The 27,265-nt window shown below is 33.6% G+C and overlaps 1 protein-coding gene across 3 annotated transcripts in view; it reads left to right on the top strand.

Moving 5' to 3' along the window:
* SOS1 (SOS Ras/Rac guanine nucleotide exchange factor 1) overlaps window positions 1-27,265 on the top strand; it is a 153,567-nt gene that overhangs the window by 72,735 nt on the left and 53,567 nt on the right. For all 3 annotated transcript variants that reach the window (XM_024753490.1, XM_024753489.1, XM_024753488.1), the window contains 6 exons: window positions 4,844-4,975; window positions 6,996-7,160; window positions 9,996-10,205; window positions 12,688-12,831; window positions 20,849-20,959; window positions 21,034-21,132. In XM_024753490.1, the coding sequence (XP_024609258.1) occupies window positions 4,844-4,975; window positions 6,996-7,160; window positions 9,996-10,205; window positions 12,688-12,831; window positions 20,849-20,959; window positions 21,034-21,132 (861 nt within the window). The remainder of the gene's footprint in view (window positions 1-4,843; window positions 4,976-6,995; window positions 7,161-9,995; window positions 10,206-12,687; window positions 12,832-20,848; window positions 20,960-21,033; window positions 21,133-27,265) is intronic.

Raw genomic sequence — 27,265 nt, 5'->3', positions numbered from 1 at the left:
ATATATATATATATCACATCTTCTTTATCCATTCATTTGTTGATGGACAATTAGGTTGATTCCATGTCTTGGCTATTGTAAATAGTGCTGCAGTGAACATTGGGGTGCATGTATCTTTTTGAATTAAGGTTTTCTCTGGATATATCCCCAGGAGAGAGATTGCAGGATCATATGGTAGCTCTATTTTTAGTTTTTTGAGGAACTTCCATACTGTTCTCCATAGTGGCTGCACCAATTTACATTCCCACCAACAGTGTAGGAAGGTTCCTTTTTTCCATACCTTCTTCAGCATTTATTATTTGTAGACTTTTTGATGATGGCCATTCTAACCGGTGTGAGGTGGTAACCTCATTGTAGTTTTGATTTGCATTTCTCTAATAATTAGTGATGTTGAGCGTCTTTTCATGTGCCTTTTGCCCATCTGTATGTCTTCTTTGGAATAATGTCTATTTAGGTCTTCTGCCCTTTTTTTGATTGGGTTGTTTGTTTTTTTGATATTGAGCTGTATGAGCTGTTTGTATATTTTGTAAATTAATCCCTTGTGAGTCTCATCATTTGCAAATGTTTTCTCTCCCATTCTATACGTTGTCTTTTCATTTTGTTTATGGTTTCCTTTGCTGTACAAAAGCTTTTTATGCTTTATTAGGTCCCATTTGTTTATTTTTGTTTTCATTTCCATTACTCTAGGAGGGGGATCCAAAGAGAGATTGCTGCTATTTATGTCAGAGAGTGTCTTGTCTGTTTTCCTCTAGGAGTTTTATAGTATCCAATCTTAAATTTAGGTCTTTAATCCATTTTGAGTTTATTTTTGTGTATGGTATTAGAAAACGTTGTAGTTTTATTCTTTTACATGTAGCTGTCCAGTTTTCCCAGTGCCACTTATTGAAGAGACTGTTGTTTCTCCATTGTATATTTCTACTTCCTTTGTCATAGATTAATTGACTATAGGTAAGTGGGTTTATTTCTGGACTGTCTTGTTCCATTGATCTATATTTCTGTTTTTGTGTGTGTACCATACTGTTGTGATGACTGTAGCTTTGTAGTATAGTCTGAAGTCAGGGAGCCTGATTCCTCCAGATTTGTTTTTCTTAAGATTGCTTTGGCTATTCAGGGTGTTTTGTGTTTCCATACAAATTTTAAAAAAATCTTGTTATAGTGCTTTGAAAAATGCCATTGGTAATTTGATAGGAATTGCATTGAATGCTGTAGATTGCCTTGGGTAGTATGGTCATTTTGACAATATTGATTCATCCAGTCCAAGAACACAGTATATCTTTCCATCTGTTTGTGTCTTCTTTGATTTCTTTCATCAGTGTCTTATAATTTTTGAAGTACAGGTCTTTTGCCTCCTTAGGTAGGTTTATTCCTAGGTATTTTATTCTTTTTGATGTGATGGTAAATGGAATTATTTCCTTAATTTCTCTTTCTGATCTTTCATTGTTAGTGTATAGAAATGCAACCGATTACTGCATATTAATTTTGCATCCTGCAACTTTCCTGAATTCATTGGTGAGCTCTAGTTGTTTTCTGTTAGTGTCTTTAGGATTTTCTATGTAGAGCGTGATGTCATCTGCAAACAGTGACAGTTTTAGTTCTTTTATTCCAATTTGGATCCCTTTTATTTCTCTTTCTTTTTATCTTAGACTTTTTTCCTTGTGAGCTGAATCCTTAAATTTTAAACGTTTGCTTTTCCTTTCCCATTCATTTTTCTTTAACTTTCTTTTCCTTCACATCCTAAAGAATCTTTGTAATTTCTAATAAGTTTGCCATTCACATTTTGATTTCCCAAGTGATTTCACAATATTTTCTACCTTTCTAGACAGAAAAAAAAATTCTTCTACATATTCTAAGCCTTTATTACTATTAATAGCACTTCAAAAGTACCTCCAGGTCTGAATATTTACACTGAAGTGCATGTGTAGGAATTTTTATAGATCCTAGAATGTTTCTATTGGAATTGATCATCAAGATTATCTATTTAGACACCTTTATTATGTAAAGGAAAAGACAAGGTTCTGCTAATAAGAGACAGAGCTGAATTGCAAACCTAGCTCTCTATCTTTTATTTTTCCCAAAGCCACTAAATATCAATCAAGGTGGAATTTCTCAATTTAAAACAAAACTATTAATCTTGAAAGTGGCATCTTGAAAGAGTATCTTGAAAGAGTAATAGACTTTATTTAATCCATGAATCTTTCATTGAGCATTTCTCCTTGGGCTTCTTTACCTTAAATTATATAAGATAATTGTAAAAATAAATTTTATTTTGCTCTAAAATTGTAATTAAATTTGCCACTACAAGATACAAAGTATTTCTTTCAGTCTGGCCTTTCCACATTCAAGGCATCTATTTTGACCCTATTAATCTTTCCCATGACCTTTGGTGTTACCTCATAAATATACAGTCCAGTAATACACTAATAAGTAAGTTTAGGGCTTCCTTGGTGGCGCAGTGGTTGAGAGTCTGCCTGCCGATGCAAGGGACACGGGTTCGTGCCCCAGTCCGGGAAGATCCCACATGCCACGGAGCAGCTAGGCCCGTGAGCCATGGCCGCTGAGCCTGTGCGTCTGGAGCCTGTGCTCCGCAATGGGAGAGGCCACAACAGTGAGAAGCCCGCATACCGGAAAAAAAAAAAAAAAAGTAAGTTTAAAATGTTTTCTTCATCATTATTATTTTCCCTTTCTTGCCTTCTCTTTTAGCATTCCTGACTTTCCTTCCCCTTCTTTCTCAAAACAATAGATAAACTTGGAATTAGGTTGATAAAATTGAGATGGGCAAGGATTGCTATTCTGTTTTCTTTCTCTTCTACCTCAACCCCTGCCTACACTTTGCCTTGTAATTCTACTGATGATTTTTCTTCAAAGATGTATGTTAAATGTATTTAGAATTATTAGATTGAGTTCAGCTTCTGTTCTATTCTGCTGCTTTCTATCACCACTACACAGCAGTGCTTTTTAGATTCTAGGTCATCACCCCTTATGCCCAACTAACATTTTTATAAATGAATAGGAAAAATCAGTACATTGCCTATAGTAAAAGAAGGTTTTGTTTTGTGAAACTTTGTTCCAGTGTACTATGTATGTGATATATAAGGATGTAATGTAAAATGTATTAAGATTTCTTACTATGCATTGAGGTCCCCCCCACCGAAAAAATGTTAGCCATAGGGCTATACTATTATAAGGTCTGTAATCATGGTTATACCTATTTATTCAGTTAACCATGGGTTAAACCCATCAGTATGAAATTTTTAATGGGAATCATGGTAAAGTTAGTCCTAAATCTCTTGTCATTTTTGGATTATCGAGTCTATAGTATTGACTTGGAAAAAAGGAAAAGAATTGTTTTGGACATTCTTTTCCACCCTTTTCCTCCTTCCTTTATTAGTCCTTTTTCACCTGCTGAGCTCCCCCAGTATTTTGGACCTTTGTATTGCCTTTATTATATGAGGGTATATATAGCATCCTAGCAAATAGCTTTTCAACTAGACATTTGAAAATGTCTGTAAACTCCATTTTTAACTACAATAATTTCTGTGATTAGATTTAAAATGATCACTTCTTTTTTTTTTTTTTTGCGGTGCGCGGGCCTGTCACTGCTGTGGCCTCTCCCATTGCGGAGCACAGGCTCCGGACGCGCAGGCCCAGCAGCCATGGCCCACGGGCCCAGCCGCTTTGCGGCATGTGGGATCCTCCTGGACCAGGGCAGGAACCCGTGTCCCCTGCATTGGCAGACGGACTCCCAACCACTGCGCCACCAGGGAAGCCCTAAAATGATCAGTTCTTATATTTAGAAGCTGACTTATCCTTGAACATAGATGAAGAGAAAATTTCTTAAATTTGAATAGGTTAAACTATTTTCAGTTTATAAATTTGTTATTAACATGTCCTGGAATCAATGTTTCCTTTCCCTCCACAGAATATCACATAGCAATCTCTTTTTCATTTTCCATCTTAGTAGCAATTGACAAAACTTTTAATTTACACTTACAATCAGGAGTGATGTTAAACAGCTTTTATATATTACTAACTAAATACGGAGCAATTTAAAATACATGTTAAAATTGTGTAATAGCGACCTCTACTGGTTTTAATTATGGTATACTGAAAGTGGATTTTAAAAACTTCAGAGCATGAAAGTAGTATCTTTTGTTTGAAGTGAATTATATTAGTTTATTAAAGTCGGGAAATTCAGCTTTTACACGAGTTCTTTCACTTTCAATGGAAATTCTAACCGGATAACTGCTGGATTAAAATGAAATATCTTGATAAAAATTAATAACCTGTGGAAGATTCAAACTCTAATGATAAGCTACAGTGTATTAAAGTTGCTGTTACTAATGTAAACCCTTGATTTCCATGATTTATAAATAGTTTTGAAGTCAAGTACCTTTGCATGATGGATAAAGGAAAAAATTCTTAGAAGTTTCAAGTAGAAAATGCTATTTTAGTTTGTAATTGGTGTTGAAATAAAGGACAAGTGAGAACTGGATTTAGATATTTTCTTTTTAAGCTTAGGTCTTGTTCCTTGAAATTTTATATAAGTAATGTTTTAAATAGCATCTACTCATTCTTGCCATTAGCTTTACCACAGTGAAGTTGAAATTCAGAATGTGATTTTTCCCCTAGTTAATAGAAGGAACATTTAGTCTCTTAATTGCGTAATTAAGAAACTAGTACATTGGCAGTTATGGTTTTCTCTTAGCTTAGGTATGTTTGTAGTATAAATTATACTACATGTGAAAGCCTGCTTTTGGTATTCTTTGATTTTAAAAGTAAATTGTAAGTGAAGAGCACTATTTAATATATTTGTTGCTTAGTTGTTATTTTCCTGTTTTCTAAGGAACGTGTTCAAAAAAGTTTCCCTCATCCAATTGATAAGTGGGCAATAGCTGATGCCCAGTCGGCTATTGAAAAGAGGAAGCGAAGAAACCCTTTATCTCTCCCAGTAGAAAAAATTCATCCTTTGTTAAAGGTAAAGCTGAAATACTGCCTTCTTGCCTTTTAAAAGCAAAATAAAACCCATGATTTTCAAACACAAAGAGTATGTTTTACGGATAATAGAGTCAACTGAAGAGTGACATTCTCTCGTTTTAATTTTTCCAGGAATTTATGTCATGGGGAGGGATGATATAATAGGAAACTATAAGTTGGACAACATGACTTAAAGTAATTTCATACTAACAGTAATAATCAAGCAAATTGAAAGCACTAAGAAAAGTTATAATTGTGGATTTTGTTCATCTCAGATGTTAATAGAACCTCAAAGAGAACTTGTAAAACTCCTTTTTTTGTTGGCTAGACCTAAGTGTCCCTATAAATCCTTCACATAGTTAGATGTGTAGGGACCTCTGTGAGACTGCCATAGGGCTATGTGTAATCTCTGAACAAAAATTCCATAAAGATCACCTATACTATTTAGTCCTATTTGTCATTTATATTAGTCAGTTGAGTCTCTCCAGAACTAATAGAAAAAATAACTGCTGGGAACTCTAATAATGTGATTTCTTTTTTATTTAATACAATGAACAAACTATTGATTAACTCTCACATCAAAAATATAGGTATGATAATAATTAAAACCTTAATAATACTTCTCTGATATCAATAATTTTATGTGTACTATAATACAAGTAAAATGCTAATGCTTGCATACGTTATCTGTAGGTTTTATTATTCAACAGAGTTAATTATTATCATCCCCACTTTGTAGATGAGATAACTGAGGCAGAAGGTGATTAAGCAACTTTTAGTTCACAGGACTCTAAGTGAATAGCATTAGGAAATCCACGTCAGTTTGATCTTGTACAAGATTTAAGGCTGAACACTTGGGTGATTAAGACTATCAAAAGGTTACGTTTTGTCCTTTGTTGTTTGAATAGAAATATCTACCTATATCTTACTAACTGGTCTGAGGAAGTAAGTTCAAGTTATAGAAAATTACTAAGCTGTTAGTCATTGCACTTCTTTATAATTCTCTTTTCGTGATTTTTATAGCCATACTTTGAATTATATTCTAAGAGAATTAACAAATTGAGGTGTGTGCATGCTGTATTAATTATTCTAAATGTTGCATTTTAGGGTCTAATTGTGGGTATCATTTCAATTTATTAATATATCCATATCACTATAAACAGTTAATAGTTTTTACGTATTCTTAAAGGTAAATGCAACCTGTTCCCAACTTATAAGTAAACTTTTTTTTTTTAAGTATAGTTGACCTACAATGTTATATTAGTTTTAGGTGAACAACATAGTGATTCAATATTTTTATAGATTATACTCCATTTAAAGTTGTTATAAAATATATAAGTAAACTTATTATTTTGAAGTTTTTATTCTTAATTGGATTGTTTAGAAAATAGAATTTATTTTCCTATAGGAATTGGTCAACCCCTCAAAAGCCCATACTCTCTTTGAAGTCTAATAATAGGACTATTTAATGTGCCCTTAATAACCACTGTTGTTCAGCAAGACATAGCATGAATTTTTTTCCATAGAAACAGCCCAGATACCAGGAATGAATGTACCACTAGGGTTTTTAGGAAGCCCAGGTTCCTTTGGAAAGAAGGATAGAGGTATAAGGATGGTAGATATTCTCAGATACCAATAATATATTAACTCTTGTTCTCCATAAAGGAAAAAACCCTCATTTGTCATTGTTAATTCCAGGTATTCTGAATTAGGTAACAATGAGCATTTTTCCCCTCCCCCAAACTTGGGCTTCCCTTCCTAGTTTAGGGATTATCTATTTACTTATCTGTACTTCTTAAGTATTTTACATGATCATAGGTGATTTTGCCTTACCTTTTCTTAGTTTACATTTTCAAATAGCAATATGTATATTATTCATAGATGAACTACTTAAAATTAAATGCTGTTGATAATCACACGCCTCAGTAAAAGTTAAGCTAAACTGTATACACTTTTTAAAAACTCAGTGTGTCAAATTTGTAGTAAATAATTTTAAACATGCTTTTCTTTTAATTTTTCAGGAGGTCCTAGGTTATAAAATTGACCACCAGGTTTCAGTTTACATAGTAGCAGTATTAGAATACATTTCTGCAGACATTTTAAAGCTGGTGGGGAATTATGTGCGAAATATACGGCATTATGAAATTACAAAACAAGATATTAAAGTGGCAATGTGTGCTGATAAGGTAGGATACTGATCTATATGTTTTGTTCTTAAATTTCTATTCATGACTTACTGAGTGCTAACATACTACTTAGACAGAATAAAATTGTATGTTGTTTGTTAGGGCATACTTTTAGTAATCTAATGGCAAGAACTCCAGATATCACTTTATGTAAATAAAGTATTATATATATAGTATTTAAATGTGTTTAAGTATGTCATGTAGCTTTTCTTTTATGTGTTGCTGCATGTAGGGTTAATAACAGTAATAATCTCTTATTAGTGAATTTCTTAAATTTTTATTTGCATTGGAAGACTTAGAAGATTATGGATTTACTTGAAAAGAATATTCAAAAATGTAAAAATACTGGGTTGGCCAAAAGGTTCATTCGTAAGATGGCTCTCTAATAGTGCTTAGTTGTCTTTAACTTCATTTGAAACAGTTTTGTTAGATTGTATTGTGACAGCTGTCATTTCAGTATGCATTTAAAAAAGACTTATCAAAATTGGTGAATTTTTGTGTAGCCATTTTAATATTGAAGATGTAAGAAAAAAAGCAACATTTTTGGCATATTATGCTGTATTATTTCAAGAAAGGTAAAAATGCAACTGAAACACAAAAAAAGATTTGTGCAGTGTATGGAGAAGGTGCTGTGACTGATGGAACGTGTCAAAAGTGGTTTGGGATATTTCGAGCTAGAGACTTCTCTCTGGATGATGCTCCACTGTCAGGTAGACCGTTTGAAGTTGATAGCGAGCATATGGAGACATTAAATGAGAACAGTCAATGTTATACCACGCGGGAGATAGCCGACATACTCAAAATATCCAAATCAAGCATTGAAAATCATTTGCACCAGCTTGGTTATGTTAATCGCTTTGATGTTTGGGTTCCACATAAGTTAAGTGAAAAAAATCCTTCTTGACCATATTTCCACCTGCAATTCTCTGCTGAAACGTAATTAAAACATTCCATTTTAAAACAAATTGTGATGGGTGATGAAAAGTGGATACTGTACAACAGTGTGGAACAGAAGAGATGTGGGGCAAGTGGGACAAGATCCCACCAACCACACCAAAGGCCGGTCTTCATCCAAAGAAGGTGATGTTGTGTATATGGTGGGATTGGAAGGGAGTCCTCTATTATGAGCTCTTCCGGAATACCAAACGATTAATTCCAATAAGTACTGCTCCCAACTAGACCAACTGAAAGCAGCACTCGATGAAAAGCATCCAGAATTAGTCAACAGAAAATGCATAATCTTCCATCAGAATACCGCAAGACCGCATGTTTCTTTGATGACCAGGCAAAAACTGTTACAGCTTGGCTGGGAAGTTCTGATTCATCCGCCATATTCACCAGACATTGCACCTTCGAATTTCCATTTATTTCAGTCTTTACAAAATTCTCTTAATGGAAAAAATTTCAATTCCCTGGATGACTGTAAAAGACACCTGGAACAGTTCTCTGCTCAAAAAGCTAAAAAGTTTTGGGAAGGTGGAATTATGAAGTTGCCTGAAAAATGGCAGAAGGTAGTGGAACAAAATGGGTGAATACGTTGTTCAATAAATTTCTTGGTGAAAATGTATCTTTTATTTTTACTTAAAAACGAAGGAACTTTTTGGCCAACCCAAAACTAAACTCTTGAGAGTTTAATTTCATTGCCTAGCTTTCTTTCTTTTTTTTTTCCCTAGCTTTCTTTAGATACTACTTTTATGGTTTTACTATGATTATGTTAAGAGCAAACATTTATTGAAAGTTAAGCATATATGCGATTTATCTCATTTAGTCCTTATGATATCCCTCTAAGGTAGATGCTCTTATCTACATTTTATGAAAGGGAAACTGAAGTTCAGAGAGATAAAGAAATTGGTCTAGAATTTTCTGAGAAGTTTCAAAGCCTAGACGTGAACTCCAGATCTGAGTCTAAGTCATTGCGCTGTACTGCCTCAGTAATTTTATTTTATAAAAATGAGTTTTCAGAAAAGAAAATATTTTCTGATGAAGCGTCTCACTCCCTTTTTTCCAACTATTATTGATTCGGAATATTCTTTCTGATTGCTGAATCCACTTAAATATATTTTAGTATATTTGTTCTTTCAGAATGTAAAAATCACCTCATCTGAAGGATTTCAAATGTTTTTATTTTTTAATGAATGAGTATTTGATTTTAAAATAGTTATTTTTCAATGAATATAAAATATTTGATACTTTTAAGTGAACTGATAAAATATTTTTGAGTATGTAGTACGTGCTCACACAGAGAAGAGATGCAAGAGAAATATAGAATGAGACTGTAGATTTGATGAAAGGGTACTTATATTTGTGAAATAAGCAGAAAGTAATACAAGATAAAATATTTTATTATGTTATAGGGATAATGATGTCAAAGTTCACAGGAGGGAAAAGATAAGGTTTAGCAAGAGTAGTAATAGTAGACTTCTTGGAAGAAAACAGGACTTACTTTGATCAATCACCAACAAGCGTAGGAATTATTCAAATATGAATTATGTGAGGCCCTGGAATGAAGTGGTGATGTCAAGGTTATGAAACAGAGGAAACTAAGAGAGAAATCCAAGACAAGGTTTGGAAACAAATTAGAAGTAATACACGGTTAACAAGACAGACAGATACTTGTATTGACAGAGAACTTGAAAGAGGCAGTTTGTGATACCTGATGTAGAATTTTTGTCTTAGAGAAGCTGTGGAGGGGGAAATGACATTATATCCGAGAAGAGGTAATTGTGTGTCTGCTTATTATCATTTAAGAACTGTATTCAAATAATAGCTTAGGGTGCTTCACTTTAAGTTGAACTACAGATTCATATTTTATTATACTTTTTTCTATCTCTGTAGGTATTGATGGATATGTTTCATCAAGATGTAGAAGATATAAATATATTATCTTTAACTGATGAAGAACCTTCCACCTCAGGAGAGCAAACTTATTATGATTTGGTAAAAGCATTTATGGCAGAAATTCGACAATACATAAGGGAACTTAATTTAATTATAAAAGTTTTTAGAGAGCCCTTTGTCTCCAATTCAAAATTGTTTTCAGCTAATGTAAGTATCATTGAATAAATGTATATCATTGCATGTGTTGTTAATTTTACATGACCACTCAAATCTGAATTTGTATAGTTCATGATTGCTGATTGGTCCACTTTTTTAAAGTAGTGGGATTTAATTCATCATGACTGTGATCAAAAATAAACTTTTTGATAAATTGAACATCAGAAGTTAAAAGACGAAATCTAAACTAGACTGATTGTGTAAGTACAAATGAATTCACAGACTCTTCCATGTACTCCGAAGAATAAAACCTCTTGTTTAGGTGGAAGATTTCTATGTTTAATTTGACTCATTTGCATCATTGAACCAACACTTCATCAGGGCTGCCTATATTTTTGATGCCATACTTGGCAATGGGGGTTCAAAGATGAATAAAAAACAGTTCTTCTGTCAAGTTTAGTCCAGTCAAGACAGAAATGTAAACTTTAAATTAAATTGCAATACAATGTGGTAATTACCATAAACAGAAGTATGACAACAGTATTTTGGGGAGCACAAAGGAAGGTGCCAATAACTGAAAATTAGAGAAGGGACTGCTGATCTTATAGTAGTAATTAGACCAACCTTATTGGGTCCTGGAGAAATAAATGCTAAATGGGAACAGTTGAGATTGTCTAAGGGAGTTGCATTCTAGTAATTTCTAGAACTGTAGCTACATAGTCACAGGTGACTGATGGAGAAGTGGTGCTCACAACAGAGGCTGAGACTGGTATTCACTCACTGTTATGGCAATGAGCAGACATTAAAAAATAAAGGAGTAGATTTTGAGTTGCACAAATCTGTAAATATAGTAAAAAAACATTGAATTGTTCACTTTAGGATGAATTGCATGGTATGTAAATTATATTTTAATAAAGTTGTTTAAAAACAAAGTGGTAAAGAATAGGCAAAGATTTCTTAGGACACAAAAATCAAGAACCATAATATTAAAAATTAATTAGACTTCATTAAACTTTTGCTCTTTGAAAAGCATTGTCAGAAAAATTAAAATGTAAGCCACAGGTTGTAGGAACCTGTTTGAATTACATATATCTAACAAAGGGTTTGTATTCAGAATATATAAAGGACTTTTGGAGTTCTCAATAATAAGAAAAACAGCCTGATATTTTAGGTGGGCAAAAAATTTGAACACTTTATAAAAGAAGGTATGCCAATGACCAAAAAGCGCATCAAAAGATGCTCAACATTAATAGTCATAAGGAAAATGCAAATTAAGATCATAATGAGGCACTACTACACACTCATTAGAAAAGCTCAAATTAAAAAGACTGACAATACTGAATGTTGAAAAGAATGTGGAGCAACTGCTTTTGGGAATGTGAAATTCCCACATTGCTTCTGAGAATGTAATCTGGTATAAATATTTAGGAAAAGAATTTGGTAATTTCATATAATATTAACCATAAGCTAGCCATACAATCTAGCAATTCCACTACAAAATCACAGTTGGGTAAAACATCCATTCAGAGTTCAAAATAGACCAGTGGATTTTAATGTGCAAAATTTATATAGTTTCAGATTCTACGTTGCAACTAACCTTTAAGAAGCTACCATTTATTGACTTGTATAATATCATAAAAAGATATTCACTCCATATATATGAAATTTCCAGAATAGGCAAATCCATAGAGATAGAAAGTGGATTAGTAGTTGCCAGAGACTGGGGATGGGTGTGTCGGGGAAGAATGGAGAGGGCTACTACTGGATACAACCTTTCTTTTTGAGGTGATGAAGATGTTCTAGAATTTGATGGTAGTGACAATTGAACAGGCTGTGAAAGTACACTTTAAAAGGGTTGATTTTATGGTACGTGACATATCTCAGGGAAGAAACTATGCAGAAAAAGAAAAAGGGTATCCACAGTTATTTGAATAGACTCCTCCCTTTTCCAACTACATGTCTTTGTAAAGCTAGATTTTCTTCATATGCTTTAACCAAAGCAACATATCACAACAGATTGAATGCAGAAATATACATGAAAAGCCAGCTATCTTCTATTAAACTAGGTGTTAGAGATTTGCAAAAATGTAAAACAGTGCCATTCTCCTCACTAAGATTTTTAGTTGTTCTAGAAAAATACAGTTACTTTTCATAAAAGAACTCTTTATTGTTATTTTTAAATGAATTAAATGTTTTATAATTTTCTTGGTTTTAATTTCTAATATAGTAAATGTTGATAGTAAATAATTTCTAATATAGTAAGCAAAAGCCCTTTGGAGTTTTCAGTAATTTTTAAGAATGTGAAGGAGTCCTGAGAACAAAAAGTTTGAGAACCAGTGACCTAGAGAAATGTGTTTTGCAAACTATACTTCATTGCCAAAGGAATTCTTTGTCTTTTACTTATATTTGTAAGTTGTTAAAATTTCTCACTGTATCTGCCATGTTAAATTTCATGATTATAAAATGACTTATTGGTTCAAAATTTGTTTTATTATACCACCTAACTGAATTCATGTGTTTTTCATCCCAACAGGATGTAGAAAATATATTTAGTCGTATAGTGGATATACATGAACTTAGTGTAAAGTTACTGGGCCATATAGAAGATACTGTAGAAATGACAGATGAAGGCAGTCCCCATCCATTAGTAGGAAGTTGCTTTGAAGACTTAGCAGAGGTAAGTAATTATACACCAAAAAAGTCTGCATCTAGAAGGCCTGACATTTGAATTAAAATTGGAATCTGAATTATTGTTTCCAGCTAACATATACATTAACTGCTGACTACTCAACTATATTGCCTCTTCCTCAAAGGGTCATTGTCAACATTTGTTTCCATTGTCTCACGAAACTTAGAAAAAGTAGTTTCTCATCATTATAAAAAACAGATCCCACAGCTGACACTTAATTGGCTATCTTATCAATGAAGAGGCCACAGAACTTGGACCTGAGGTCAAACTACTTGTGTTCCAGTCTAAAATCTGCTACTTAGTAGTTGTATGTGTCCGTGGGCAATTTACTTCATATCTCTAAACCTCTCTATCTATATTTGTAAAAGAAAGATAATAATAGGACTCAGGATTTTTTGAAAGTTAAATAAAATAACTTTCCTGAAATATTTAGCTAACCAGCTTCTTACAGCTACTTAATATATGGTAACTGTGCATAATTATTTAGAATAGGAGGGATGAAGTGAATAGGGAGATCAAGTCCAGAACCTAGATGATTCACATATCATAGGGGGAGAAAAATGGTAACCTTCTCCTTGATATGTCAAGGGCTAAAATACTGAGTTAGCCCTTATACGTTAGCATTGATAGTCATTCTGAAATTTCTAGCTCTTTGTTCTCATTCCGAAATCAACTATATCTTTTTTTTTGCGGTACACGGGCCTCTCACTGTTGTGGCCTCTCCCGTTGCGGAGCACAGGCTCCGGACGCGCAGGCTCAGCGGCCATGGCTCACGGGCCCAGCCGCTCCGCGGCATGTGGGATCTTCCTGGACCGGGACACGAACCCGTGTCCCCTGCATCAGCAGGCGGACTCTCAACCACTGCGCCACCAGGGGAGCCCTGAATATTTTTTTTATAAATTTGTTTATCTTATTTACTTTTGGCTGCTTTGGGTCTTCATTGCTGTGTGCAGGCTTTCCTCTAGTTGCAGAGAGCGGGAGCTACTCTTCGTTGCGGTGCACAGGCTTCTCATTGTGGTGGCTTCTCTTGTTGCGGAGCCGGGCTCTAGGTGCGTGGGCTTCAGTAGTTGTGGCACACGGGCTCAGTAGTTGTGGCTTGCAGGCTCTAGAGCACAGGCTCAGTAGTTGTGGTGCACAGGCTTAGTTGTTCTGCGGCATGTAGGATATTCCCGGACTAGGGCTCGAACCCGTGTCTCCTGCATTGGCAGGCAGATTCTTAACTGCTGTGCTCCCAGGGAAGCCCAAGCTACTGAATATATTTTAAAAACCAAACTGTTTTTTTTTTTTTATTTAAAAGGGAAGGTAAACTAAACTTCTCAGCACATAAAATGGGCTTGTATTCAGAAGATAAGAAAAACTAAACAACTGTAAACTCTCTTTAAAATTTAGAAAAATTTATAGATAATAACAAACTTTATTTGATTTTAAAACATTTAGGAAAATCACCAAAAGAATAGAAATACTACCTATATCTTACAATGTACAAGAACTGTAGGAACACTTTTTAATCTTTTCCACTGATAATAGGAAAGAATAATGAAGTAAAGAAAAAGTAAAGTAACCTCATTTAAAATGGCATAATACAGTTGGCCTTCTGTATCAGCAGATGTGGAACCCACAGATACAGAGGGCTGACTGTAATATGATGCAAATAAATCCAACTACATTATACTATGTTAGTAACTCAGTATATGTAAACTGATGAAACTCGCCTATTTAAAGAAAGTACTTATTTTTTATTTTTAAAAGTCCATTTCTTGCAGCTTGTAGAGACACACCCAAAACAGAACCACAGAAATATTTAAAATAAAGGGATTGGGCTTCCCTGGTGGCGCAGTGGTTGAGAGTCCGCCTGCCAATGCAGAGGATATGGGTTCGTGCCCTGGTCCGGGAAGATCCCACATGCCACGGAGCGGCTATGCCCATGAGCCATGGCCACTGAGCCTGCACGTCTGGAGCCTGTGCTCTGCAACGGGAGAGGCCACAACGGTGAGAGGCCCACATACCGCAAAAAATAAAATAAAGTAAAAGGATTGAAAAGTCAACATATGAAAACAAAGGGAAGCTAGTATATAAATATCAATTGATATAATAAGGAAAAGTAAGCTTGGTGGGGAGGACATTAGAGAGGAACACTACCTTAATAGGAAAAGGGACAACGTCATGAAGATACAACAATCATGAATGTATGTGTACCTGATTATAAAGCCTCAAAATATAAGAAATAGAAACTGACAGAATTACGAGAAATGGAAAAAAATTTACTATTATGATAGGAAATTGTAGCACATCTCTATCACAAACAGAAAAAAGATTAAGGCTATAGAAGTTAAAATAAGAAAATGAACAGGTTTGATTATGTATATATGGATGATTCTAGATTCATTTCAAGATACCAGTTATATTTACAAAAAGTGGTTACAGTATTAGATAAAAAAGGAAGTCTCAAATATTACATAATAGCATATAAACCATCTTTTCTGACTATGAAATTAAATTAGAAATCACAATAAAAAGTTTTAAAAATACTAGGAAATCTTAAAAATGAATTTCTAAATATCTCATGGATTAAAGAGGCAGTGACAATGAAAATTACAAAATACTTGAAATTGAGCAAAAGTGAAAGTACTATATACAAAACCCTGTAAGATACAACTAAAGCAATGCATAAAGAAAAACTTACAGTTTTAGACATATATTTTAAAAAGTAGATATAACTAAAAATAAATGAGTAAAGGTTTCAATCCAAGAAACAGGAAAGATAATGTAAATTTGAGAGTTGATAATAATAGAAACAACATAAAGGAAGTAATAGAAGAACAGAATTAATGAACTAGAAAGCACACAACAGATAGAACAAAACCTCTAATAATGTTGATCAAGGGAGAAAAAAGGAAAAGCATAAATATTAAGAAAAAGTTATAACTACAGATTGCAACTTTTAAAATCATTCAGGAATGCTGAGATCCATTTGAAAATTTTTGAGAACTGAGATGGAGTGGTTAACTTTTTAAAAAATATAAAATAGGAAAATTGACTTAAGAAATAGATATCCTAAAAAAAAAAAGAAATAGATATCCTAATTAACTTAAAAACCATTAAAAATTGAATAATCAAATCTATGTTTCAACAAATGACATGAGGTATACACTAAGTATTAGGAGTTTTACCAGTCTTCAGGAAACAGTTAACCTTACTCTTTTGAAAGTTGTCCACTGCTCCATTCAGTTTAGAAATAGTACCATAAGGTATTCAGAAGTAAACCCAATAAACATATGCAAGATTTTTGTTAAGAAAACCACAAAATAGATTCATAAGGAAGATAAAAAATAGGGACACAAAGGGCAACTCAATTTTTTAGGATTATATATCAATACATATATTATCAAAACTGGATAAGAGTAATACAGGAAAGAAATGAACCACTCTCACATACTGACACAACTGGCAAAGAAAAGTAATCAGTTTATAATCTAAATAAAAACTGTGGCCAGTATGATATATCTTAGGAAGTTTACTCTTAAGTGGTTTGAAATTTTTTAAAAGTTAATGTAATATTTCACATTAACATTAAAATCTCAACAAATAAGAAAAAGCATAGAAAAACATTCATTCAGGAGTTTCTTTAAAATGTTGAGCAAAGTAGGAATAGAAGGGACCTTTCTTAATCTAATAAAGGATATCTATCAAAAACCTATAAAAGATATATTTAATGACTAAGCTGTAGGAGAATGCCACTCACTACTTCTTTTCAGCACTCTAATAGAGATACTAGCCAAAAGACAGAAAAAGAATAGAAAAGACAAAATTGTCGTATTTGTAGTCAACATAATTGTCTACACAGCAAATCCAAGAAAATATATACAGTGTTGTAACTATTAGGCAAGTTCAGTGTAGTTGCTAGATAAAAGACCAACATAAAAATTGCTAGCATTACTATACTCAGTTCCAACCAAGTGAATGTATAATATTAAAGGAAAAAGGCTCCATTCTCTCTAGTAACAAAACTATAAGGTATTCAGAAATAAACCCAATAAACATATATATGCAAGACTTTTGTTAAGAAAATCATAAAATAATGATATTCATAAGGAAAATCTGAATAAATGGAAATACCATGTTCATGGAAAGACTCAATATTGTATTGATGCAGTTGTCCCTGAATAATCTATAAATCAGCAAGCTGATCGTAAAATTCATGTGGAAGAATGAAGGGACAAAAATAACAATTTTGAGGAACAAGTTGAGGGGACTTGTCCTATCAGATTTTAAGATTTATTACAAAGCCACAGTAAATACGATTTATTACAAAGCCACATTATTAGTTGTAGATATAGACAATTAGTGGAACAGAATAGAGCACCCTGAAAAAGAATACACATACACACGATATGTGACCGAGATTACATTTTAATCAGTAGAGAAATAACAAACTAATTAATGATGCTGGGTCAAAACTGGTTTTCCATGTGGAAAGAAAATATTCCTTCCTTAGCTCACATCATACAGGAAAAACTCTCAGTAGTTTAAATAAAATCTAAAAATGAAAAGCAAAACTTTAGAAGCTCAGAAGAAAATACAGGAGAACATATTTATCACTTTGAAGTAGGAAGGGTTTCTTAAAGAACACATAGAAAGTACAAACCATAAAAGAAGAGATTAAAATTTTTAAACTTTTGTTCACACACAAAAAACCATAAAGTTACGAGAAGCACAAAAGAATGAAATTGAACTCCTTACCTCACACCATATATAAACCTAAGTTCAAAATGGATCAGAGACTTAATATAAGAACTAAAATTATCAAACTCTTAGGAAAAGCATGGCTAAGTCTTCATGACCTTGACTTTGCAAAGGATTCTTAAATATTACACCAAAAGCATGAGTGAGAAAAGAAAAAAATACGTAATTTAGACTTAAAATGTAAAACTTTCATGCTTCAAAGAGTACCATCAAAAGTGAAAGGACAGCACACAGAATGGGAGAAGATATTTGCAAATCATATGTCTGATAATATCTGATATATTCAGTGTATGTAAAGAACTCTTACAAAAAAGACAAACAACTCAGTTTTTAAATGGTCAAAGGATTTGAATAGGAATTTCTCCAAAGAATATATAAAAATGTCCAACAAGCACATGAAAAGATGTTTAGCATCATTAGTCATAAGTAAAATGCAAATCAAAACCATTATGAAATACCACTTCACACTCACTAAGATGGCTAGAATTAAATTTTTAAAATGAAAGGAAAATACCAAGTGTTGGAGAGGATGTGGAGAAATTAGAACCTTCGAACTTTGCTGGTGGGAATGTAAATAAAATGGTACAATTGCTATGGAAAACAGTTCTTCAAAAAATTAAAGAATTACTGTATGATCCAGCAATTCCAAAAGGTTGCATACTGTGTAATTCCTTTTATATGACTTTCTTGAAATGAAAAAACTATTGAGATGCAGAATAGATCAGTGGTTGCTGGGGGCTAAAGAGGCTATGATGGGAAGGAGGAAGGTGTGGCTATAAAAGGGTGGCAACAAGAGCCATCCTTGTGGTGATGGAAATATTTTATACTTTACTACATCAATGTCAATGGCCAGGTTGTGATACTGCACTATATTGTACTATTCTAAGAGGTTACCACTGGGGAAAACTGGGTAGTGTGCAGACAGACAGAATCTTTCCATATTATTTCTTACAACTACATGTGAATCTAAATTATCTCAGAGTAAAAAATTTACCTAAAAAAAGATATATTTATACAGTGGAATATTATACAGAGTTTGAAATAAATGAACTGTAAGGAACTATATGAATCATATTGGATAAATCATTAAAACAACTGAATATAAAAACCAAATTGCAGAAGAATTTATTGTTACTATGTACATTACAATATTTATATAAAATTTGAAAACATTGCCTTGTTTCTTGATACATATGTAATTATGATATAAAAATATACTTGGAAATAATCAAATTCAGGATAGTGATTTCCTCTGGGGATTAGCAGGAGAGGAAATTACCTTCTGAAAGGGAGCTCAGGAGGATCAATTACATCTCTACTGTTTTATTTCTTTAAAAAAAAGAAAGGTGAAGTGTTATAAAATGTTGCTCTTTTTGAGCTAGATGGTGAATATGGTTGTTAAACTGTTTTCTGTACTTTTCTGTATGTTTAGAATAGTCTATATTTTTAACTGTTAATACACGGTTGTGTGTATCAATAATTAAATTTTTAAATGAATCCTATAAGTATTGCATTTAACCAGTAAACTGATCATAATATCATCTATTAATTTATACGAGGATGCTTAGAAGTGCTTGCCATTCTATAAATTTATCCTCAAGAATAAAACTATGTGATAAGAGCTTGGATTTCCAGTTAGTTGTCAGTTTTTTTCTCTCTTGAAATTAGCTATTTTAGAATAATACTAGATACCATTTATTCACCGCTTAATATGTGCATACGCTATTGCAAGCACTTTGTGTGTATCTCATTTAATTCCTAAAAAAACTCCTTGAAGTAGATATCATCTACATTTTCCAATGAGGAAACTTGGCTTAGAGAGAGTAAATGTTGATAGTTTGTCAGAGGTCACACAGCTAGTAAGTAGTACAATCAGAAGTGGAACCTGAGTGTCTCTGATGCTAGAGTCATGCTTTTAAGCCACTACACTGTCTGTATAGTCTTTACTTTATATGTGTAATTGTCATAAAAATTCTATAATAAATTAGAGTTTATTGAAAGGGGAGGAGGACAAACATTATCTGCTCTATATAAGTTCATGAATTCAAGAGACCCAAGATAAAAGCATCCAATCACATTTTTATTCCTCTCTCGCATCCAGTCTATTCATAACCTGACTCCCTCCTGCTGTTATTGTTGAAAACCTACTATCCATTCCTGTAAGATCTGCAATGGACTGCAATTTCCATTGTTATATTATTACAGAAATTTTCAGTTGAGAAGACAGTTGAAGGAATTGAAATGGCTCAAGGAATTTAGGATGACTTGGAACTTTATATCCCATATTGCATTTCACAGAGAACAGAACTGGGGTCTTCTGATTTCTGATCTTGTGTTGTTATTACTGAATCTTTCCTTAAAGAAAACAGTCTGAGAAACAACATAAAGGGTAATTTAAAAATAAACATTTGTTCTGTCATTCACTCCTAACTTCATTCTTCTGCAGTCCTCCACTAGATGTCCTCTTCCTCTTTCTAGAATTACCCTTCATAGAAATGAGCTCTTGCTAGAATCTATAACACCATCTTCATAATAGTTTGGGCTTTTTGGCTTTTTATTTTTACCTGGAATAGAGCACAGGATGGCGGAGAGTAGAAATCCTACCTCCTGATAAAATCACAATACGTACTCTTTTTTTCCTCAGGAATCAGCAAAACCAGTAGATTCTAACCTTTAGAATTGTTTAGTTTATTAATCATTGGTGATGGTACAATTTTTGGGCAATTTGGATTAAATTTTTATTTAATTGTTTTGTGAAAAATGTGCCAATGAATTTTAGATGATATAAACAATTACCTCTGGCTTGCAGAATGTGTAAGTAAGTCTATGAACAAGAAATAACCATGAGAAAATAAATGTCTGGCACCAATATTCTAAATGTTTATACTTTACCTGGTTGTGGATATCTATGTTCTTTATTATTCAGGCTACACTTAGTTTTCCAGATCTAAAAATCCCCCCATTCTTTTGACCATGTTTGTTGATAATACTCTACTAGAACCCTTTCATGAGAGGTGTCATAACATATAAGAATCCCATTACTCATCAGAAAGAATTGATTTACTTTCTTAATTGAGAATATTAGGTTTATTCTGTTAAAATTAATAGCAATGTAATTTTGTTTAGAGGCTTTAAAAGAAATATATAATTGTGCAGGCATAGGTGTGCCCATAATTTAATCTTTTTGTGTTTATGGTGGTAGGTCATTTATACTTTACCTTGGAGAAAGATTATTTATGTTTTGCCTTCTTTATTTTCTAAGGAACTGGCATTTGATCCATATGAATCATATGCTCGAGATATTTTACGACCTGGTTTTCATGATCGTTTCCTTAGTCAGTTATCAAAGCCTGGAGCGGCACTCTATTTGCAGGTATAGTAGTTTTTAGATCAAGATATATGATGTCTGAAAAGTAAACTTAAAAATTAAATCACTTTGTTTTCTAGTCAATAGGCGAAGGTTTCAAAGAAGCTGTTCAATATGTTTTACCCAGGCTACTTCTAGCCCCTGTTTACCACTGTCTACATTACTTTGAACTTCTGAAGGTAAGAAAACTTTCTTCTACTTATAAAATATTCAAGTGTGTTACAGTTTTTTACCAGTTCATTTGTGTGTGAATCATTATGTGAGCGCTCATGAACATGTCTGTATCTATTTTCTTTCTAGTTAAGAAGCAAATGTAAATGAATCTACAGAAGAGTGGCATATTTTCTCCAGTTTCAATAGGGAATTTTAAAGCAATCATCAGATATTTTTATCTTGTGCCCTTACATTTTGTTTACATGGTCGAATGTTTGGAAACAACCTTGTATTTATGCATCCAAGTCTCCGTTTTGGGACCTCAGCAGATTCAGGGACTTAGATAAGGAACCAGTGTGGGGATAATGCCAAAGTAATGGAGAAGATTAATCACCTAATTTTCATAGCTTAAGTTTGCAACTGTGTCTGTAGAACTGCTTACTGTTACTTTAGAAGCAGTGAACTATAGTAATCCTAGTAAAAAATTCCCATTTGATTAAAATACTCAATTTAAAAAGCACCAAAAAGTAAAGGTTGTGCTTTTTCTCCCTTTTGTCCTATTATGCACTGAAATTAACTAGGGAAAAGGGAACCTTTGTATAAATTATAATTCAATAGTGTAGCTCCAGGTGATTTACTTTTAAATATCTTATGTATCTAATGATGTCTGCTTTGGATTATGGATAATATGTCCTAAAAAAACATCAAAATTTTTTCAAAAATTTTAAATAATGAATGAGATAATAAAGATATTCTATTTAATGAACTAACCCCATAAATACAAAATAAGACATGCATTAATACTATTATGATTTCTTTAGTTTTTAAAAGAATGTTTTATTAAAGAAAAATTCTATTATCATGATTTTGTTATGAAGCATGTATTATTAGAAATCAGATTTATAGTTTGCAGGAGTACATGAAGGCTCTCTACAATGAATCAATGAATGAATAGAAAGCCTGAATTTAGTAAACGGGAGGAACTCAGATTCTTACATTTTCCTTCCATTTTCCCAGGTCTCTCTACATTGTAGTAATTTGGAGTTCAGTTAGATTTGTTAAGTAGGAATGTTTGAAGTAGGAAAGGACTAAGGAAGTTAAAGGACTTGATCACCAGGCAGAATTATGGAGCTCTTAGCTCTCTGTTCTAGGCTGCAAACAGAATACCATTTATGGTCTTCGGTAATATAGGATGATTATTTTAAGAGGATAATCAAGAGGAAGCATTTGGTGTGTAAAATCATTCTTTATAAAAATTCCTTATGACAAATCATAACCTCAGAATGGGACATTTGCAAGCAAGTTTATTATATAGATCCCTTCCTCATAATGGAATCTGTAATAATGAGATTTTTACCTGAGACTACAATGAAATTCTGATGGATTAAAGGCCATATGAAACCTTGAAGCAGTCATTAATTAATAAGTAAGAACAAGAAGCTTTGATGAATTTTCAGAAGGCTATAAAACCTAACCATCTTAATAGTATAAGAGAAATTAATTATTTACTCCCCCAAGTATAGGCAATTAAATTTTTAAATATTATAAGTTACGGTAATAAAACTTCTTAAAATTAAATTTATTTATTTTTGGCTGTGTTAGGTCTTCATTGCTGTGCGCAGGCTTTCTCTAGTTGTGGCGAGCGGGGGCTACTCTTCGTTGCCGTGTGCAGGCTTCTCATTGCGATGGCTCCTCTTGTTCAGAGCATGGGCTCTAGGCGCGTGGGCTTCAGTAGTTGCAGCACGTGGGCTCAGTAGTTGTGTCTCATGGGCTCTAGAGCTCAGGCTCAGTAGTTGTGGCGCTTGAGCTTAGTTGCTCCACGGCATGTGGGATCTTCCCGGACCAGGGCTCGAACCCATGTCCCCTGCATTGGCAGGCGGGGTTTGTTTTTTTTTTTTTTTTTTTTTTCGGATTCTTAACTACTGCACCACCAGCAAAGTCCCCCAAATTTTTATTTTATAATTGCGTCAATCAGCAATTTAAAAGATTTCTACTGGTAAGCACATGTATTCCTAGTTCATATTACTGCCTAAATTTCATTGCAAAATTCAACAGTATATTGAGCAGGAAACTTTGCCCAATTAATTCTACAAATTGTCATCCCTCCTTTTTATTCTGCATTCCCTCAGGACTAATGTACTGTTTGTATTTATTATCTTTAATTTGTATTTGTTGGTATGTTGCTTAAATAGTTTTATTGAGCAGTATTTCAAAGTGTATTCTATACAATGCTAGTCCCATAAGATACTCTAAATTAAAAGTTTGGGGGAAGGAATTCCCTGGCGGTCCAGTGGTTAGGATTCCATGCTCTCACTGCCGAGGGCCTGGCTTCAGTCCCTGGCCGGGGAACTAAGATCCCACAAGCCATGCAGTGCAGCCAAAAAGAAAAATATGTTTGGGAGAAATGTTCAGTGGTCAGATACGTTTGGGGAACACTGTATCCTTAATTATACTCCTAGAAATTTTCAGTGTACATTAGAATATTAAAGTCTTTGTGAAATTGTGAAATAAAGCAATCTAAAGCAATTAATTCCCAAATTAATTAGACCATGGAACCCTTTGAAACTGTAATGTATTTCTGGAGGTTACTTTGGGAACCTATCATAGAATTCCTCCATCAGAAGAACTGAAAGACCTTCTAACACTTAATGGTCTAAGATTTTTTCCAGTAACGTGATTCTCACTAACTAAATTTTTTTCCTCTGGGTATTGTCATAACTTCAAGTGCCAGTGTGGACTAGGTGATTCTGGACTCAACAGTGATTAAATAAAATCATCTCAGTGGGAAGCAGCAAAATGCTAAGATGTCAATAACAATTGGAAACTAACCATAATTTATCTATGGTATGGAGTGGCTTTTGAAAGACTAGATAGGACTCTGATTTTTTTTTCTGACTCTAGCCTGGTAGCCTACTAGCTGAGTAGCCTGTAACAAGTCTCCTCACCTTTTGAGCTCTGTTTTTCTTATCTGTGAAATGCTCTTATCTCACTGGGTTTTTCTGTCAACCAAGAGAACGTATGTAAAAGTACTTCATATGCAGTAAAAAATATAAATACTGAGTATTGTCATTACTAGAAAATTTTCTTCTTGTCTTGCAGATATCTTAAACTAACATTTTACTACCTTCATCTTTCACCACTTCCCCACTTCTCCTGCCTGCCCAAATTTGTATTCCATTTCTTTGTTGATCAGCTCAGATCCCTTCACCAGAAGCCTCAGTACCATCTTTGATTCTTCTCAGTCCCTTATTAGCAGAACATCATGATTTGATTCCAGAAATGATTCTGGAATCCAGTCTATTCTCCTATTCCACTGACACGGCCTAGTCCAGACCCTCAGTATGTCTTTCCTGGGTTACTGTAGCAGTTTCCTATATGGTCTTTGTGTCTCATGGAACTCCCAGTTTGAAAAGTGCAGTTGGTACCCTGTGAAGTGGGACACAAAGTCTAAATTCTTTAGCCTCTCTCCAGCCTCACCTCTCAATACTTGATGTTACTTTCCTTATGCTTTAGCAATAAAAAATTTCCAAGCAGCTCTGGATATGTCAAATCTGTTCAGGATTCCATATCTTTCTTTTTTTCTATTTTCCTGGAATTTTGCTTCTATTTCTACCTTCCCATTTCATCTGAAAAATTCCTGCTTGTCAAAGAGTTTGTTCAAATGTTGGTTCTCCATCAAGTTTCCCTTGGTTTCCTAGGCTGATCCTTTGACTAAGCTCCTTTATTCTCTTCGTACCTCTTTATAGAACATGTCCCATTTTTACTGTCTACCTTGTCATTAGACTGTATACTCCATAAAGAATGGAACTGAGCCCTATGTATATTTGAATTCTCATGCCTCGTAGTGTTTGGCACTTAAGACATTCCATAAATGCTTGTTAAAAAGTGAATAGCAAAAGTAAAGTAAGTTTTCCTTACAATTCCTATAAATGTTTTATATTTGTAGGAATAGTTTAACTGTAAATATAATAACATATATGTATATAATTACATATATATTGCATATATATACATAATATGTATATAATTACATTTATTTTGGAAACTTAGAATGCCTTCAACTTTACAAATTCAGAAAATAAAAGTTTAGTTATTAATAGTATGACTTTAACGCCACTGAAACTGGAAAAAAAGAAATACTTCTCCCCCTCCCCTGCCCCCCACCAGCAAGTTAGTTTGCAGTCAAGTCTTTGGAACCTTTGATTAATTTTTTTCACATTAAAGTTAATTTTTATGAAGTTAAAAAAAATAAATAAACTTCCTTTGTGTCCTTTTGAAAACCTCATTGTTCCAGTAATTTGATTTTTCTATGTGAAGTTTAATTTGCTTTATTAAACCAATTTAGAGTTGTTTCTTGGGGCTAAGTAAATATGTTGGCCAGTATTTTGAAGGTTACCAAATCAGTACATTGTTCAGTTCATCAAAAATGTTAACTGTTTCTTTGTTCTTAGATATATTATTTTATCCTCTTACGGTATACTCAGACAAATGTTAGAAAAAAATCATCCAGGTTGATTTTGAGCCAATCAGTTCCCTAGAAAATTACCTGTTCTCTTTCCAATATGCTGGGTACATATAACCTAGGGGAAAGTAAGTCTCCCTCAATTTAAAAAATCAGGTTCAAATCTATATTGTTATTTGTGCATTAGTGTGTTAGTTTCCAAGGGCTGCTAGAGCAAAGCACCACAGACTGAGTGGCTTAAAAACAACAGAAATTTATTCTTTCACAGTTCTGGAGACAAAAAGTCCAAAATTAGGGTGTTGGCAGGGCCATACTATAAAAAAGTCTCTAGGGAAGAATTCTTACTGCCTTTTCTTGGCCTCTGGTGTATCCCAGCAATCCTTGGCATCCCTTGGCTTATAAATGCCTTCACTTCAATCTTCGCCTCCATCTTCATATCACTTTCTTCATATCTTCATATTCTTCTCTGTTACCTCTGCATCCAAATCTCTTTCCTTTCTCGTAAAATGCCAAGTCAGTGGATATAGGACCCACCCTAATCCAATGTGACCTCATCTCAACTTGATTATATCTGCAAAGACCCAATGTTCTTTTTTTTTTTTGAATTTATTTATTTTTGGCTGCGTTGGATCTTTGTTGCTGCGCACGGGCTTTCTCCAATTGTGGCGAGTGGGGGCTACTCTTTGTTGTGGTGCGTGGACTTCTCATTGCGGTGGCTTCTCATGTTGCGGAGTACGGGCTCTAGGCACATGGGCTTCAGTAGTTGTGGCTCACAGGCTCTAGAGCACAGGCTCAGTAGTTGTGGTGCATGGGCTTAGTTGCTCCACGGCATGTGGGATCCTCCCGGACCAGGGCACAAACCCATGTCCGCTGCATTGGCAGGCAGACTCTTAACCACTGCGCCACCAGGGAAACCCAAGACCCAATTTTCAAATAAGATTATGTTCACAGGTACCATGTGTAGAACTTTTTGGGGGAACACAATTCAACCCATTACAGTTAGTTTTTGGTATACTATAAAAATTAAATTCATTTTTGTTTTTCTGATTCTCCAGTGTATATTGGCTTTCTTAAACCCATAAAAATATATTTTTTGCATGGGCCAATTAATCATTTCCTCCTGATCTTAGATTTTAACATTTAATTTCAGTCCAGCAAAAATCTAGTGAAAAGCCAACAATTGCAGTATTTTTCAAATAGATGGATTATAAGCAGCTAATAACTCAATGGGAATTCAAAATTACTAACCATCTTCTGAATAAGACTAAATGTACATAACTGAGGTTGGGGTTATCATGTATGCTTTCCCTTAAATGGAAAAATAATAGAAAATTTAACACTTAAAACCTCCATACCTGTCTTAGGTTTCATTGATAATAAAAAGTACAAGATTAGGAAAATAATTGAGAGAAACATGTCCAGGTTTAATTTTAACACATCACAACAACCCTCAGTTTTTAGGTAAGATTATTAAATTAAGAACCAATGGAATAGTAAATATTTTAGTGGATGTTAATTTGTTGTAACATTGCAGTGCTTGTCTTGATCACATGCTTTACTTTAGAAAATAAGAGACACTAAAGACTTTAATCTGAATGTTCACATGGTTAGATATTTGCTATATGTTAAAATTTAACATTAAATTTTCTAATATTCCTAGATTTTTGTGTACTGACTGACTCGAAGAATAGTCCTTA

This window comes from Neophocaena asiaeorientalis, unplaced genomic scaffold (assembly GCF_003031525.2).
Source record: "Neophocaena asiaeorientalis asiaeorientalis breed wild unplaced genomic scaffold, Neophocaena_asiaeorientalis_V1.1 scaffold171, whole genome shotgun sequence".
NCBI lineage: Eukaryota > Metazoa > Chordata > Mammalia > Artiodactyla > Phocoenidae > Neophocaena > Neophocaena asiaeorientalis.
The sequence above is the reverse complement of the archived record's forward strand: the minus strand, read 5'-3'. Positions and strand labels throughout refer to the sequence as shown.